The sequence below is a fragment of the Giraffa tippelskirchi genome, chromosome 3 (genome assembly GCF_054371585.1).
Source record: "Giraffa tippelskirchi isolate mGirTip1 chromosome 3, T2T-mGirTip1v1.2.pri, whole genome shotgun sequence".
NCBI lineage: Eukaryota > Metazoa > Chordata > Mammalia > Artiodactyla > Giraffidae > Giraffa > Giraffa tippelskirchi.
The window spans coordinates 63,454,094-63,472,587 of NC_137277.1; the positions used below are offsets into that span (position 1 = coordinate 63,454,094).

Here is an 18,494-nt window from a genome sequence, read left to right on the forward strand (position 1 = left end):
AGATCCTGGACAGTTGACATCCACCAGGAGGGTCACAGTCAAAGATCAGCTTCCCAGAGGAGACACATGGCACACCTGAGACAGCGCTCCCACTGTACACCCATTAAACGAAGAGGCTGGGACGGGGGAAGTGATAAGACGCACCGCCCCACCTGGGGAGTGTGCACTCACTAAGCACCTGGTCGCCTGAGCTTCTTGGACCTGGGAAGGGCACAAACGCAGGCCCAACCAAGTCTCTACCTTTGTGGAGTAGCCGAGAACCTGAACCTGAGTGGCTTAGACCTGGGAAGTGCATACAACCCAGGGCTTGCTTTAGACAGTTCCCCTGAGAGCAACCTGGAGCCTGGGCACTGTAGACCGGGAAAGCACACACACCGTGAGCGGGGGCAAACCAAGTGTGGCCCAGACATTGCAAGCACTCCCCACACATGCCAATGATATTTGTTTGCAGTGTTCCTCCCTCCCAGCAGCACAATTGAACAAGTTAGCCTAAATAAATGACGACCTTTGCTCCCTTGTGTCAGGGTGGAAATTAGACACTGAAGAGATTGCAAACAGAGGAAGCCAAAATAAACAAGAAGGAACCACTTTGGAAGTGACAGGTGCAACAGATTAAAACCCTATAGTTAGCACTGACTACATTGGAAGGGGCCTGTAGACCTGAGAAGAAATATAAGCTGGAACAAGGAACTATCTGAAACTGAACTGACCCCACAATGCCCTCAACAGCTCCAGAGAAATTCCTAGATATACTTTACTATTATCATTTTTTTAATATTTTTACTTCTTAAGTTCTTTATACTCCTTTAATTTTCATTTTTAAAACCTACTATAATCTTGCAAAAAACAACCTTATTTGTAAATAAATTTCATATATATTTTTTTTTATAATTTTTGCGATTTTGTTTTGTTTTTTTAATATTGTATTTTTGAGAGTCTAACCTCTACTCTAGATTTTTGATCTTTGCTTTTGGTGTTTGTTATCAATTTTGTACCTTTAACAATCCAATCTTCAGTACCCATTTTTATTTAAGACTGTGATTACTGGCTTGATTGCTCTCTCCCCTTTTGACTCTCCTTTTTCTCCTCCAGGTCACCTCTATCTCCTCCCTCCCCCTTCCCTTCTCTACTTAACTCTGTAAATCTCTTTGGGTGTTCCGGGCCGTAGAGAACACTTAGGGAACTGATTACTGGCTAGATTGGTCTTTCTCCTTTTGACACCCCACTTCTCCTCCTGGTCAACTTTATTTCCTTCCTCCCTCTTATGTTCTCTATGTAACTCCGTGAACCTTTCTGGGTGTTCCAGACTGTGGAGAGCAAACAGGGAATTGCTTAATAGCTAGATTGCTCTCTCCCCTTTTGATTCCCCTTCTTCTCCTGGTCACCTCTATCTCCCGCCTCCCTCTTCTCTTCTCAATGTAACTCTGTGAAACTCTCAGGGTGTCTCTCGCCATGAGGAATCTTTGCACCATTAACTTAGATGTTTTATCATCGGTACTGCATGGATGGAGAAGTCTTGAGGCAACTGTAAGAATAAGACTGAAAGCCAGAGGCAGGAGGCTTAAATCCAAAACTCGAGAATACCAGGAAACTCCTGACCTCGGGGAATATTAATCAACAAGAGTTCATCCAAAAGCCTCCATACCTACACTGAAGCCAAGCTCCACCCAAGAGCCAACAAGTTTAAGAGCAAGACTTACCAAGGTAATTCTCCAACAACGCAAGAACATAACACTAAGCATTAAAATACAGGCGGCCAAAAGTCACAGAAAACCCAGAGACACCACAAAACTCACTAATGGACACTTCATTGCACTCCAGAGGGAAGAGATCCAGCTCCACCCACCACAACATCGATGCAAGCTTCCCTAACCAAGAAACCTTGACAAGCAACTCGTCCAACCCCACCCACAGGGAGCAACCTCCACAATAAAGAGGAACGACAAACTGCCAGTATACAGAAAGGCCACCCCAAATACAGCAATCAAAACAAGATGAAAAGGAAGAGAAATATTTAGCAGGTAAAAGAACATGATAAAACCCCACCAAGCCAAACAAAAGAGGAGGAGATAAGGAGGCTACCTGAAAAAGAATTCAGAATAATGATAGTAAAAATGACCCAAAATCTTGAAAACAAAATGGAGTTACACATAAATAGTCTGGAGACAAGGATTGAGAGGATGAAAGTAAAGTTTAACAAGGACCTAGAAGACATAAAAGAGTCAACCAGAGAGATGGGGAGCGGGGCTAAGATGGCGGAGGAATAGGACGGGCAGACCACTTTCTCCCCCACAAATTTATCAAAAGAACATCTGAACGCTGAGCAAACTTCACAAAACTACTTCTGAACGCTGGCAGAGGACATCAGGCGTCCAGAAAGACAGCGCATTATCTTTGAAAGGAGGTAGGAGAAAATATAAAAGATAAAAAGAGAGACAAAAGAGTTAGGGACGGAGACCCGTCCCGGGGAGGGAGTCGTTAAAGAGGAGAAATTTCCAAGCACCAGGAAACCCTCTCACCAGCGGGTTTGTGGAAAGATTTTGAATCTCGGAGGGCAACATAACTTGGAGAAAAAATAAATAAAACCCACAGATTACGTGCCTAAAGGCAACTACGAGCAAAGAACCCCAGACACTCACATTCGCCACCAGCAAGTGGGGGCTGAACGGAGAGGAGCGGGTGGCACTGCTTAGGGTAAGGACCGGGCCTAATACCCTGAGGGTAATCTGAGGGAGCTAACGTGAGACAGCAACCTAACCTGTGGGACAGCCAGAGAGAACTATCCCACGAAAAGCCCAAATCTAAGGCACTGCTGGCCCGCTCACAGAACAAAGGACTGAGTGATACCAGAGGAGAGCTAGTTGGCTGTGGACCGCCCCATTCCCCACCGAACACAGTGGGCAGGCGAGGCCAGCCAGAGCCAGACAGGGGCAAACTCGGCCCCAGAGAAGGCACCCCCTACCAAACTGCAAACAGGCTTCCAGTTTCTAAGCAAAGACTGCCTGAGATCATGGAAGGTCGACAGCTGCAGGGAGGGTCGCAGCCAGAGACCAGCTCCCCAGAACTGACACAAAGCACACCAGAGGCGGGCGCGCCCGTAAACCGAGATGGAGACCAGGGAGGTGATAAGCCACACAGCCCCAACAGGGGAGAGTGCGCTCGCCAAACTCCTGGCTGCCTGAGCTGCTACGATCGGGAATGGCACAAACTGCGGGCCCAACTGAGTCTGCGCCTTTGTGAAGTACCTGGGAACCTGAACCTGAGCGGCATTGATCTGGGAAGTGCACGTATCTCAGGGCCCACTCCCCCACAGAGTAACCTGAAACCTGAGCAGGATAGACAGGGAAAGCACACATGCCGTGAGCGGGGGCAAAGCCAGCGCGGCCGAGACACTGCGAGCTCTCCACACACACACCAGTGATATTGGTTTGCAGTGTTCCTCCCTTCCCATAGTATGACTGAACAAGCGAACCTAAAGAGACCACCTCCGCCCCTTTGTGGCAGGGCGGAAATTAGACTCTAAAGAGACCTGCAAACAGAAGCTAAATAAACAGAGGGAAGCACGTTGGAAGTGACAGGCCAACAGATTAAAATCCCTGTAATTAACACTGGAGAAGGAAATGGCAACCCACTACAGTGTTCTTGCCTGGAGAATCCCAGGGACGGCGGAGCCTGGTGGGCTGCAGTCCATGGGGTCGCTAAGAGTCAGACACGACTGAACGACTTCACTTTCATGCATTGGAGAAGGAAATGGCAACCCACTCCAATGTTCTTGCCTGGAGAATCCCAGGGATGGCGGAGCCTGGTGGGCTGCCGTCTATGGGGTCGCACAGAGTCGGACACGACTGAAGCGACTTAGCAGCAGCAGCAGCAGTTAACACCGACTGCATTGAAAGGGGCCTACAGATCTTGAAAAGTATAAGCAGGAACAAGGATCTATTTGAAACTGAACAGACCCCACACTGCTTACAACAGCTTAAGAGAAAGTCTGGGATATATTTTTACTATTATCATTTTTTTTTTAATTTTTTAAAAAATTTTCTTTCTTTCTTTTTTCTTTAAGTCCTCTATTACACCTTTAATTTTCATTTTCATAACCCGCTATTGCCTTGCAAAAAAAAAAAAAACCCTATTTTTAAAGAAAACTGTATACATATATCTTATAACTTTTTGTGTTTACTGTTTTTACAGTTTTTTTCCTGTTTTACTTTTTTTCTATTTCTTTTTTTAATGTTTTACTGTTTTACTATCTTTTTTCTTTTTATACTGTTTTCTTTTTCTATATTGTATTTTTTTAAGAGTCTAACTTCTACTCTAGATTTTTAATCTTTGTTTTACATATTTGATATCAATTTTGTACATTTAAGAACCCAATCTTTAGTACCCATTTTCACTCAGGACTGTGATTACTGGCTTGACTACTCTCTCCCCCTATTGATGCTCTTTCTTCTCCCCCAGGGAACCTCTATCTCCCACACTCCTCCTTCTCTTCTCAATCCAATTCTGTGAATCTCTGAGGGTGTTCTGGGTACCGGAGAACACTTCAGGAACAGAATACTGCCCAGATCTCTCTCTCCCCTCTTGATTCCTCCCTTTCTACTCATCCTCACCTCTACTACCTTCCTCCCCCCCCTCTATGTATCTTCATGAACCTCTCTGAGGGTTCCAGACTGTGGAGAGCACAGAGGGAAGTGCTTACTGGCTAGACTGCTCTCTCCACGTTTGAGTCCCCCTCTTCTCCTCCTGGTCACCTCAACCTCCCTCCCCCTTCACCTCTCCATGTAACTCAGTGAACCTCTCTGGGTATCCTTCACTGTGGAGAATCTTTTCACATTTAACCTAAAAGTTTTATTATCGATGCTGTATGGATGGAGAAGTGTGGAGGCTACTGAAAGAATAAGCCTGAAGGCCAGAGGAAACACTAATTAATAAGAGATCATCCAATAGCCTACACATATACACTGAAACCAAGCTCCACCCAGGAGCCAATAAGTTCCAGAGCAAGACATAACACGCAAATTCTCCAGCAACACAGGAACATAGACCTGAGCATCAATATACAGGCTGCCCAGAGGCACACCAAATCCATAGACATCTCAAAACTCAATACTGGACACTCCATTGCACTCTAGAGAGAAGAAAACCAGCTCCACCCACCAGAACACCGACACAAGCTCCCCCAACCAGGAAACCTTGACAAGCCACCCGTCCAACCCCACCCACAGTGAGGAACCTCCACAATAAAGAGGAACTTCAAACTACCAGAATACAGAAAGGCCACGCCTAACACAGCAATCTAAACAAGATGAAAAGGCAGAGAAATACTCAGCAAATAAAGGAAAATGAGAAATGCCCACCAAACCAAACAAAAGAGGAGGAGATAGGGAATCTATCTGAAAAAAAATTTAGAATAAGATAATAAAAGTGATCCAAAATCTGAAAACAAAATGGAGTTACAGATAAATAGCCTGGAGACAAGGATTGAGAAGATGCAAGAAATGTTTATCAAGGACTTAGAAGAAATAAAAAGGAGTCAATATATAATGAATAATGAAATAAAGGAGATAAAAGACACTCTGAAGGGAACCAACAGTAAAATAACGGAGGCAGAAGATAGGATAAGTGAGGTAGAAGATAGAATGGTGGAAATAAACGAAGCAGAGAGGAAAAAAGAAAAAAGAATCAAAAGAAATGAGGAAAACCTCAGGGACCTCTGGGACAATATGAAACGTCCCAACATTCGAATCATAGGAGTCCCAGAAGAAGAAGATAAAAGGAAAGGCCATGAAAAAATACTCAAGGAGATAATAGTTGAAAATTTCCCTAAAATGGGGAAGGAAATAGCCACAGAAGTCCAAGAAGCCCAGAGAGTTCCAAACAGGATAAACCCAAGGGGAAACACCCCAAGACACATATTAATCAAATTAACAAAGATCAAACACAAAGAACAAATATTAAAAGCAGCAAGGGAAAAACAACAAATAACACACAAGGGGATCTCAATAAGGATTACAGCTGATCTTTCAATAGAAACTCTTCAGGCTAGAAAGGAATGGCAGAACACACTTAAAGTAATGAAAGAGAATAATCTACAACCCAGATTACTGTACCCAGCAAGGATCTCATTCAGATATGAAGGAGAATTCAAAAGCTTTACAGATAAGCAAGAGCTGAGGGAATTCAGCACCACCAAACCAGCTCTCCAACAAATGCTAAAGGATCTTCTCTAAACAGGAAACACAGAAAGGATGTTTAAACACGAACTCAAAACAACAAAGTAAATGGCAACGGGACCATACTTATCAATACTTACCTTAAATGTAAATGGGTCGAATGCCCCTACCAAAAGACAAAGACTGGCTGAATGGATGCAAAAAAAGACCCCTATATATGCTGTCTACAAGAGACCCACCTCAAAACTAGGGACACATACAGACTGAAAGTGAAGGGATGGAAAAACATATTTCATGGAAACGGAGACCAAAAGAAAGCAGGAGTCACAATACTCATTTCAGATAAAATAGACTTTAAAATAAAGGCTGTGAAAAGAGACAAAGAAGGACACTACATAATGATCAAAGGATCAATCCAAGAAGAAGATATAACAATTAAAAATATATATGCACCAAACATAGGAGCACCACAGTATATAAGGTAAATACTAACAAGTATGAAAGGGGAAATTAACAATAACACAATAATAGTGGGAGACTTTAATACTCCACTCACACATATGGATAGATCAACTAAACAGAAAATTAACAAGGAAACACAAACTTTAAATGATACAATAGACAAGTTAGATTTAATTGATATTTACAGGACTTTCCACCCCAAAACAATCAATTTCACCTTTTTCTCAAGTGCACACGGAACTTTCTCCAGGATAGATCACATCCTGCACCATAAATCTAGCCTTGGTAAATTCCCAAAGTTGAAATCATCCCAGCCATCTTCTCTGACCACAATGCAGTAAGATTAGACCTCAATTACAGGAAAAGAACTATTAAATATTCCAACATATGGAGGCTAAACAACACGCTTCTGAATAACCAACAAATCACAGAAGAAATCAAAAAAGGAATCAAAATATGCATAGAAACGAATGAAAATGAAAACACAACAACCCAAAACCTATGGGACACTGTAAAAGCAATCCTAAGGGGAAGGTTCATAGCAATACAGGCGTACCTCAAGAAACAAGAAAAAAATCAAATAAATCAACTAACTCTACACCTAAAGCAACTAGAGAAGGAAGAAATGAAAAACCCCAGGGTCAGTAGAAGGAAAGAAATCTTAAAAATTAGGGCAGAAATAAATGCAAAAGAAACAAAAGAGACCATAGCAAAAATCAACAAAACTAAAAGCTGGTTTTTCGAGAAGATAAACAAAATTGACAAGCCATTAGCCAGACTCATCAAGAAACAAAGGGAGAGGAATCAGATCAACAAAATTAGAAATGAAAATGGAGAGATCACAACAGACTCCACAGAAATACAAAGGATCATAAGAGACTACTACCAACAGCTATATGCCAATAAAATGGACAACTTGGAAGAAATGGATAAATTCTTAGCAAAGTATAACTTTCCAAAACTGAACCAGGAAGAAATAGAAGATCTTAACAGACCCATCACAAGCACGGAAATCGAAACTGTAATCAGAAATCATCCAGCAAACTAAAGCCCAGGACCAGACGGCTTCACAGCTGAATTCTACCAAAGATTTAGAGAAGAGCTAACACCTATCCTACTCAAATTCTTCCAGAAAATTGCAGAAGATGGTAAACTTCCAAACTCATTCTATGAGGCCACCATCACCCTAATTCCAAAACCAGACAAAGATGCCACAATAAAAGAAAACTACAGGCCAATATCACTGATGAACATAGATGCAAAAATCCTTAATAAAATTCTAGCAAAAAGAATCCAACATCATATTTAAAAGATCATATATCATGACCAAGTGGGCTTTATCCAAGGAATACAAGGATTCTTCAATATCCACAAATCAATCAATGTAATACACCACATTAACAAATTGAAAGATAAAAACCATAGTATTATCTCAATAGATGGAGAAAAAGCCTTTGACAAAATTCAACATCCGTGTATAATAAAAACTCTCCAGAAAGCAGGTATAGAAGGAACATACCTCAACATAATAAAAGCTATATATGACAAACCCATAGCAAACATTATCCTCAATGGTGAAAAATTGAAAGCATTTCCCCTAAACTCAAGAACAAGACAAGGGTGCCCACGCCCACCACTACTATTCAACATAGTTTTCGAAGTTTTGGCTACAGCAATCAGAGCACAAAAAGAAATAAAAGGAATCTAGATTGGAAAAGAAGAAGTAAAACTCTCACTGTTTGCAGATGACATGGTCCTCTACATAGAAAACCCTAAAAACTCTACCAGAAAATTACTGGAGCTAATCAATGAATATAGTAAATTTGTAAGATATAAAATTAACACACAGAAATCCCTTGCATTCCTATACACTAACAATGAGAAAACAGAAAGAGAAATTAAGGAAACAATTCCACTCACCAAAGAATATAATACGTAGGAATATATTTACCTAAAGAAACAAAAGACCTATATATAGAAAACACTGATGAAAGAAATCAAAGACGACACAAATATGGAGAAATATTCCATGTTCATCGATTGGAAGAATCAATACAGTGAAAATGAATGTACTACCCAAAGCAATCTATAGATTCAATGCAATCCCTATCAAGCTACCAACGGTATTTTTCACAGAACTAGAACAAATCATTTCACAATTTGTATGGAAATACAAAAAACTTCGAATAGCCAAAGCAATTTTGAGAAAGAGAAATGGAACAGGAGGAATCACCCTGCCTGACTTCAGGCTCTACTACAAAGCCACAGTCATCAAGACAGTATGTTACTGCCACAAAGACAGAAATATAGATCAATGGAACAAAATCGAAGGTTCAGAGATAAATCCACGCACCTATGGACACCTTATTTTCGACAAACGAGGCAAGAATATGCAGTGGAGAAAAGACAATCTCTTTAACAAGTGGTGCTGGGAGAACTGGTCAACCACTTGTAAAAGAATGAAACTAGAACACTTTCTAACGTCATATACAAGAATAAAATCAAAATGGATTAAAGATCTAAACGTAAGACCAGAAACTATAAAACTCCTAGAGGAAAACATAGGCAAAACACTCTCTGACATAAACCACAGCAGAATCCTCTATGACCCATTTCCCAGAATATTGGAAATAAAAGCAAAAATAAACAAATTGGACCTAATTAAAATTAAAAGCTTTTGCACAATAAAGAAAACTATAAGCAAGGTGGAAAGACGTCCTTCGGAATGGGAGAAAATAGTAGCAAACGAAGCAACAGACAAACAATTAATCTCAAAAATACACAAGCAACTCCTGTAGCTCAATTCCTGAAAAATAAACGACCCAATCAAAAAGTGGGCCAAAGAACTGAACAGACATTTCTACAAAGAAGACATACAGATGGCTAACAAACACATGAAAAGATGCTCAACATCACTCATTATCAGAGAAATGCAAATCAAAACCACAATGAGGTACCATTTCATGCCGGTCAGAATGGCTGCTATCCAAAAGACAAGCAATACCTGCTGGAGAAGGTGTGGAGAAAAGGGAACCCTCTTACACTGTTGGTGGGAATGCAAACTAGTAGAGCCACTATGGAGAACAGTGTGGAGATTCCTTAAAAAGCTGGAAATAGAACTGCCATATGACCCAGCAATCCCACTGCTGGGCATACACACCGAGGAAACCAGAATTGAAAGAGACACGTGTACCCCAATGTTCATCACAGCACTGTTTATAATAGCCAGGACATGGAAGCAGCCTAGATGCCAATCAACAGATGAATGGATAAGGAAGCTGTGGTACATATACACAATGGAATATTACTCAGCCATTAAAAAGAATACACTCGAATCAGTTCTAATTAGGTGGATGAAACTGTAGCCTATTATGCAGAGTGAAGTAAGCCAGAAAGAAAAACAGCAATACAGTATACTAACACATATATATGGTATTTAGTCAATTGGTAAAGATAACCCTGTATGCGAGACATCAAAAGAGACACAGATAAATAGAACGGTAGTATGGACTCTATGGGAGAGGACGAGGGTGGGAGGATATGGGAGAATGGCATTGAAGCATGTAAATTATCATATGTGAAACGAATCTCCAGTTCAGGTTCAACGCATGATACAGGGTGCTCGGGGCTGGAGCACCGGGATGACCTGGAGGGATGGGATGGGGAGGGAGGTGAAAGGGGGTTTCTGGAAGGGGAAAAGTAGATTCATGTCAATGTATGGCAAAACAAATCCAATATTGTAAAGTTAAAAAATAGAAAATAATATATTTAAATTAAAAAAAATAACAAACTTCAATCAAAATGGATTAAAGATCTAAATGTAAGACATTACTATAAAACTCTTAGAGGAAAACATAGACAGAACATTCTTTGACATAAATTGCAGCAATATCTCTCTGATCTCTGTCCTAGAGTAGTGGAAATGAAAGAAAAATAAATAAATGGTACCATTTTAAACTTAAAAATTTTGCACAGCTGAAGTAACCAGAAACAAAGCAAATATATAATCCATAGAATGGGAGAAAATATTTTCAACTGATACAACAAACAAGGGAATAATCTCCAAAGTTTACAAACAGCTCATGCAGCTCAATATAGAAAAAAACTAATCAAAAATGAGCAGAAGACCTAAATAGACTTTTCTCCAGAGAAGACACACAGATAGCCAAGAGGCACATGAAAAGATGCTCAACATCACTAATTATTAGAGAAATGAAAATCAAAGCTACAATGAGATATCACCTCACACTAGTCAGAATGGCCATCATCAAAAATGCTGATTATGCCATCACCTATTTGCAGGGCAGTAATGGAGATGCAGAAATAGTGAACAGACTTGCGGAAACAGGGAGGGGAAGGAGAGGATGGGACAAATGGAGAGAGCAGCATGGAAACATTTATATTACCATGTGGAAAACAGATAGTAGGAATTTACTGTATGACTCAGGGAGCTCAAACTGGTGCTCTATGACAACCTAGAAGTGTGGGATGGGGTGGGAGGTGGGAGTGAGGTTCAAGAGGAAGAGGCCATTGGTATACCTATGGTTGAGTCATGTTGATGTATGGCAGAAACCAACACAATATTGCAAAGCAATTATACTTCAATTAAAAACAAATCAATTAAAAGTAAAAAAATAGAAATAGAGTCACAGATGTAGAAAATAAAATTATGGTTATCAGGAGGTAAGGGTGGAGGGATAAACTGGGAGATTGATATTGACATATACACACCACTATATATAAAACAGATAACTAATATGGACCTACTCTATAGCACAGGACATTCTATTCAATATTTTTTAATGGCCTATATGGAAAAAGAATCTAAAAATGAGTGGATATACGTATATGTATATTCAACATATACACTTTTCTGTATAGCAGAAACTAACACAATATTGCAAATCAACTATACTCCATTAAAGATTAATCTAAAAAAAAAATGCTGGAGAGGGTGTGGAGAAAAGGGAACGCTCCTACACTGTTGGTGGAAAAATAAACTGGTACAGCTACTATGGAGGACAGTATGGTTCAAAGAATTTTTTCCCATATTGTCTTTTTTAAAAGCTAAATACCATTATATACCTACTAAGAAAACTAAGATCATGGCATTCGGTCCCATCGCTTCCTGGGAAATAGATGGGGAAACAGTGGAAACAGTGAGACTTTATTTTGTGGGGCTCCATAATCACCACAAATGGTAACTGCAGCCATGAAATTAAAAGACACTTGCTCCTTGGAAGAAAAGTTTTGACCAACCTAGACAGCATATTAAAAAACAGAGACATTGTTTTGCCAACAAAGGTCCATCTAGTCAAAGATATGCTTATTCCAGTAGTGTCATGTATGGATGTGAGAGTTGGACTATGAAGAAGACTGAGTGCCGAAGAATTGATGCTTTTGAACTGTAGTGTTGAAGAAGACTCTTGAGAGTCCCTTGGACTGCAAAGAGATCCAACCAGTCCATCCTAAAGGAAATCAGTCCTGAATATTCATTGGAAGGACTGATGCTGAAGCTGCAACTCCAATACTTTGGCCACCTGATGTGAAGAATTGACTCTTGGAAAAGATTATGATCCTGGGAAAGATTGAAGGCAGGAGGAGAAGGGGACGACAGAGGATGAGATGGTTGGGTGGCATCATCAACTCAATGGACATGAGTTTGAATAAACTCAGGGAATTGGTGATGGACAGAGAGGCCTGGTGTACTGTAGTCCATGGGGTTGCAAAGAGTAAAACACGACTGAGTGACTGAACTGAGCTGACTGATACACCTACTAGAATGTCTGTAATCAAAATGAATGACAATATGCGACAATGATGATGTAAAGAAACTGGAATCAACTATATTATTGATAGGAATGTAAAATGGTACAGCCACTGTGGAAAACATTTTAGCAGTTTCTTAATAAGTTAAAGCAATGTTAAGACCTATTATCTACCTAAAATAAAGTCAAACATATGTCCACACAAAAACTCATACACAAATATACATAAATGTTTATGAAAATAGGTAAATAAAATATAGTATATCCATACAGCAGAATGTTATTCAGCAATAAAACAAATGAGTCTGAGGTACATGGATGAACCTCAACATTATTATTTTAATTTAAAGAAGCCAACAGAAAATAGTACACAATATATGATTCCTTTTAGATGAAATGTACAGGAAAGGCAACTCAATAGAAAAAGGATTAGTGATTGCCTAGAGCTGGAGTTGTGAGCTAGAAATGATTATAAGGGATCATGAGGGTCATGGAAATGAAACATTCAAAATTTACTAAAAATTATTGAACTGTAAATGTAAAATGAATTAATTTTATAAATTATGTCTCAAGTTGCTTTAAACATTCCAGCATTTACCCTATCAGACAAAGAGAAGTATGAAATTGAGAACAATATGCCAAAGCCCAGATGAGATAGCAATTTACATCCTGAATAAACATACAATTGAGACAGTGACTTTCAAAAGCCAATGATAAAATAGTAACTAGAATTTTCCCCTCAATAGTCTATATGTTTTGTGCATAAAGAAAACTCAGAATAGAAAAGGTGAAATTTTTGAGTAGAAAAGTGATGAAGTAGAATATGATTTATGACTCCTTATGTATTTGGAGGGACTATGTGAGTTATTACACCTATGTAATCTATTACGAATTAAAGACAGATTTCAATGATTCAAGGGACCTGTTTAAAAATAATTATTAAAAAAGTGCAAGTTTTAATCAAGAGAATAGTAAATATTGAATGGATTTGTAATCAACAAGTTAAGGTGATTAATGTGAAACATTTGGTGTGTTTGAAGTAATCCTTTGGGGAACAATATTTTTAATATAGTAAATCTTTGTATTTGAGGAGGTACATGTTTGTGAATCAACTTCCAAGATAAAATTTTTTGTGAATAATTTTGTGACAACAATTATAACTAAAATAATGCATGTTATTCATTCTTTTCTTTGATGCAGTCTTTCCCGTTATGAGATTATTTATTTAAATATTACACAAAAGGAATAGACTATCAAGATATTTCCCTATAAACTTTCTGTAACAAGTCATTTTGCTCTAAGCCCAATTTAGAGTAAATTCCACTTTACAGCAAATGAAATTAGAGCAAGTTTACAAACCACAAAGGTTATTCAAGAAAAAACCAACAGCAACCAAATAAACAAGTTTATTAAATAATATTTAGGTGCCTGAGATAAAAGTTGGTTTAACTTAAAATAGTCTAATTTCAACCCCCATAATTTTCCACTTAGTGAATATGTAGAAAGACTTACAAACTTTGGGCTTTCTTCATTCAGTAAATAAAATGTGAAATATAAAAATCAGGTATTTGAACTACTGCAAAAGTTCAACAAAAGACTTACCTCCATCAGAACAAAGAGTGCTGCAAAGAACAGAAGGGTTGCCCATTCCACTCTGTGTAGAATTATCTCAAAATCATGGATATCAGCTAAAATTAGCAACCAGATGGCACCTAGAATAGCAATCCACCCTGAAAAACAAGTAAACAGACTTAATTGTTTACAGTAAACAGTTTAATTGTTAAAATGCTAATTCTTCATCTTCAGATTTCTTTTTTAATTGAAGGTAGTTGATATTCTGCAAACTGAACATACTTAACATGTATATTTTGGCAAATATATATACCAAAGAAACCAACACAACAGCCATCAGGATAATGAATATATCCACCATGCCAGCAGTTTATTCATGCCCATATTCTTTTCTCCCTCTCCCTCCTCCTGTCACCCCATGTCACCCCCCAGGAGACTGTTCATTGCTTTCCTTTCACTGTATAGTTTTTATATTTTCTATAAATGCAATCATATAACATGTATTTTTTTTTTAACAGACTGCTTCCATTCAATATAACTATTTTAAGATTCTTCAACATTGGTGTGTTCATTCTTCAATTCTTCACTGTTGGTATTTCATTCTTCTTTTTTGTTAAGTATGGCTATGCCACAGTGCACATACTCATTCACCTTTGATGGACATTTGCATTGCTTCCAGTGGTTGGCTATTACAAGTGAATGTGCTATGAACTTTCATATAAATTATTTATATGTACATTATGCTTTCAGTTATCTTGGATCAATATCTAGGAATGGAATTGCTGAATTATATGATAGGCTAGTTTATGGAATATTTGTGCTTTAAGAAACTGTGGGTGGGCAATCCTAAGATGGCGGGGGAATAGGACATGGAAACGACTTTCTCTTCCACAAATTCAACGAAAGAACATTTAGAAGCCAAGCAAATTCCACAAAACAACATCTGAATGCTGGCAGAGGACATCAGACACACAGAAAGGCAGCCCATAGTCTTCGAAAGGAGGTAGGACAAAATATAAAAGACAAAAAGAGAGGCAAAAGAGGTAGGGACAGAGATCTGTCCCACGAAGGGAGTCTCAAAAAACAGACAAGTTTCCAAACACCAAGAAACACCCTCTCCGGCGGGTCTGTGGTGAGCCTTGGAATCACAGAGGGTGAAATAAGCTGGAAGAAAAATAAATAAATAATTAAAACCTACGTACGTACCTAACAGCAACTCCCAACGGGTGCGCAGCCCAGACGCGCGCATCCCAAACTAGCAAACGGGGGCTGGGCTGGGAGGGGCGGGCTGCAATGCTTTGGGTAAGGACTGGACCTGAACGCCCTGAGGGCAATCTGAGGGAACTAGGTTGAGACACCAGCCTAGACCATGGGATAGCTTTCCCGCGGAAAGCCTTAACCTAAGACACCACCAGGCCCGCTCACAGAACAAAGGACTGAGCAGAGCAAGCCTGCTGCAGACGGGCCCATCCCCCACAGGAGACAGGTAGGTGAGGGCAGCCAGAGCCAGAAGGGCGGAATCGCGGCCCCAGAGAGACATCCTATACCAAACTGCAAAAAGACCTCACTGCTAACCAGGACTTCTTGGGACTCTGGAGGGTTGACAGCCGCCGAAAGGGTCTCAGCAAGAGATCAGCTCCCCAGGGGAGAGCACGGAACACCTGGGAAGCTGCACCCATTGTACACCCAGAAAACTGAGTGGCTGGGACAGAGGAAGGGAAAAAGGCACAGCTCCCGACCACGCTAGCCAAAAACCTGGTCACCAGAGCTGCTTGGGCCTGGGAAGCGCACAAAACCCAGGTTCAACCAAGTCTGTGCCTTTGTGAAGTACTCAGGAAACAAAACCTGAGTGGCTTAGCCCTGGGAAGTACAGGCAATCCCAGGGGCCTCTTCAGGCATTTCCCGGCAGTGCAACCTGAGCCTGAGCAGTGTAGACTGGGAAAGCACACATGCCGTGAGCGGGGCAAACCCAGTGTGGCTGAAAGATTGTGAGCACACGCCAGTGAGATTTCTTTGCAGAATTCCTCCCTCCCCACAGCACGACTGAACAAGTGAGACTACAAAAAAAGGAACTACCGCTGGCCCCCTTGTGTCAGGGCAGAAATTAGACACTGAAGAGACCAACAAACAGAAGAAGCTAAAAGAAACAGAGGGAATCACTTTGGAAGTGACAGATGCAACAGATTAAAAGCCTGTAGTTAGCACTGACTACATAGGAAGGGGCCTAGAGACCTTGAGAAGTACAAGCTAGACCAAGGAAGTATCTGAAAATGAATTGACCCCACACAGTCCATAACATCTCCAGAGAAAGTCTTAGATATATAATTACTATTATCATTTTATTTTAATTTTTAAAACTTTTTTATTATTTTATAAATTCTTTAATTTAATTTTATTTTCTTATTTTATTTTTATTTTTAAGTCCCCTACTACTCCTTCAATTTTCATTTTTATCAGCTACTATTACCTTGTCAAAACAAAGACCCTATTTTTATTTGTATTTTTTATTTTTATTTTATTTTTTAAGACCTTAATTTTTATTGTTATTATTATTTTTTTATTTGTTTTGCCATACATTGACATGAATCCACCAAGGGTGTACATGTTGGAAGCCGTGGTATATATACACAATGGAATATTACTCAGCCATTAAAAAGAATACATTCGAATCAGTTCTAATGAGGAGGATGAAACTGGAGCCTATTATACACAGTGAAGTAAGCCAGAAAGAAAAACAGCAATACAGTATACTAACACATATATATGGTATTTAGTCAATTGGAAAAGATAAACCTGTATGCGAGACATCAAAAGAGACACAGATAAATAGAACAGTATTATGGACTCTATGGGAGAGGGCGAGGGTGGGATGATATGTGAGAATGGCATGGAAGCCTGTAAATTATCATATGTGAAACGAATTGCCAGTCAGGTTCCATGCATGATACAGGGTGCTCATGGCTGGTGCACCAGGATGACCCAGAGGGATGGGATAGGGAGGAGGGTGGAAGATCTTATTTTTAAAGCAAACTTCATATATACATATTATATAATTTTTATGACTCTGGTGGTTTTTTTCCTCTTTTTTTTTTTTTTTTTTGCTTTTTTCCATCTTTTTTTCCCTCTTTTTTTAATATGGTATTTTTGAGAACCTAACCTCTACTCGATTTTTAATCTTTGCTTTTTAGTATTTGTTATCAACTTTGTATCTTCAAGAACCCAATCTTAAACACCCATTTTTACTTGGGAACAAGATCACTGGCTTGATTGTTCTCTCCCTCTTTTAACTCTCCTTTTTCTCCACCAGGCCGCCTCCATCTCCCCACTCCCCCTTTTCTACTCTACCCAATTCTGTGAATCTCTTTGTGTGTTCCGGGCTGTGGAGAACACTTAGAGAACTGATTACTGGCTGGATCTGTCTCTCCCCCTTTTGATTTCCCCTTTTCTCCTTCTGGCCACCTCTGTCTCCTTCCTCCCTCTTCTCTTCCCTGTGTAACTCCGTGAACATCTCTGAGAGATGCAGATGGTGGAGAGCACATAGGGAAGTGATTACTGGCTAGCTCGCTCTCGCCAATGTTGATTCTCTTCTTCTCCTCCAGGCCACTTCTATCTCCCTCCTCCCTCTTCTCTTCTCCATGTAACTCTGTGAACTTCTCCGGGTGTCCCTCACTGCAGAGAAATTTTCATCATTAACCTAGATGTTTTATCATCGGTGCTGTATAGATGGAGAAGTCTTGAGGCTACTGTAAGAATAAGACTGAAAACCAGAGACAGGAGACTTAAGTCCAAATCTTGAGAACACCAGAGAACTCCTGAATCCAGGAAGCATTTAAAGATAGGAGCTCATCAAACACCTCCATACCTACACTGAAACCAAGCACCACCCAACTCCCAGAGTAAGATATACCATGCAGATTCTCCAGCAACACAGGAACATAGCCCTGAGCTTCAATATACAGGCTGCCCATTGTCACACCAAAACCGCTGACATCTGAAAACTCATTAATGGACACGTCATTGCACTCCAGAGAGAAGAAATCAAGCTCCACCCACCACCAACACTGACACAAGCTTCCCCAACCAGGATACCTTGACAAGCCACCCGTCTAACCCCACCCACAAGGAGGAACCTCCACAATAAAGAGGAACCACAAACTGCCAGAAAACAGAAAGGCCACCCCAAACGTAGCAATATAACCAAGACAAAAAGGCATATAAATACCCATCAGGTAAAGGAACAGGATAAATGCCCTCCAAATCAAACAAAAGAGAAAGAGATAGGGACTCTACCTGATAATGAATTCTGAATAATGATAGTGAAAATGATCCAAAATCTGGAAAGCAAATTGAAGTTATAGATAAATAACCTGGAGACAAGGATTGAGCAGATGCAAGAAAGGTTTAACAAGGACTTGGAAGAAATAAAAAAGAGTCAGTATATAATGAATAATGCAATAAATGAGATCAAAAACACTCTGGTGGGAACCAACAGTAGAATAATGGAGGCAGAAGAGAGGTT

The 18,494-nt window shown here is 39.9% G+C and overlaps 1 protein-coding gene across 4 annotated transcripts in view; it reads right to left on the reverse strand.

The window, feature by feature from the left end:
- OCA2 (OCA2 melanosomal transmembrane protein) overlaps nt 1–18,494 on the reverse strand; it is a 302,523-nt gene that overhangs the window by 53,975 nt on the left and 230,054 nt on the right. For all 4 annotated transcript variants that reach the window (XR_014080337.1, XM_081583080.1, XM_081583078.1 and 1 more), the window contains one exon: nt 14,006–14,133. Coding sequence is in view for 3 of the 4 variants with exons in the window: in XM_081583080.1 (XP_081439206.1) it covers nt 14,006–14,133 (128 nt within the window). In the remaining variant the exon portion in view is untranslated. The remainder of the gene's footprint in view (nt 1–14,005; nt 14,134–18,494) is intronic.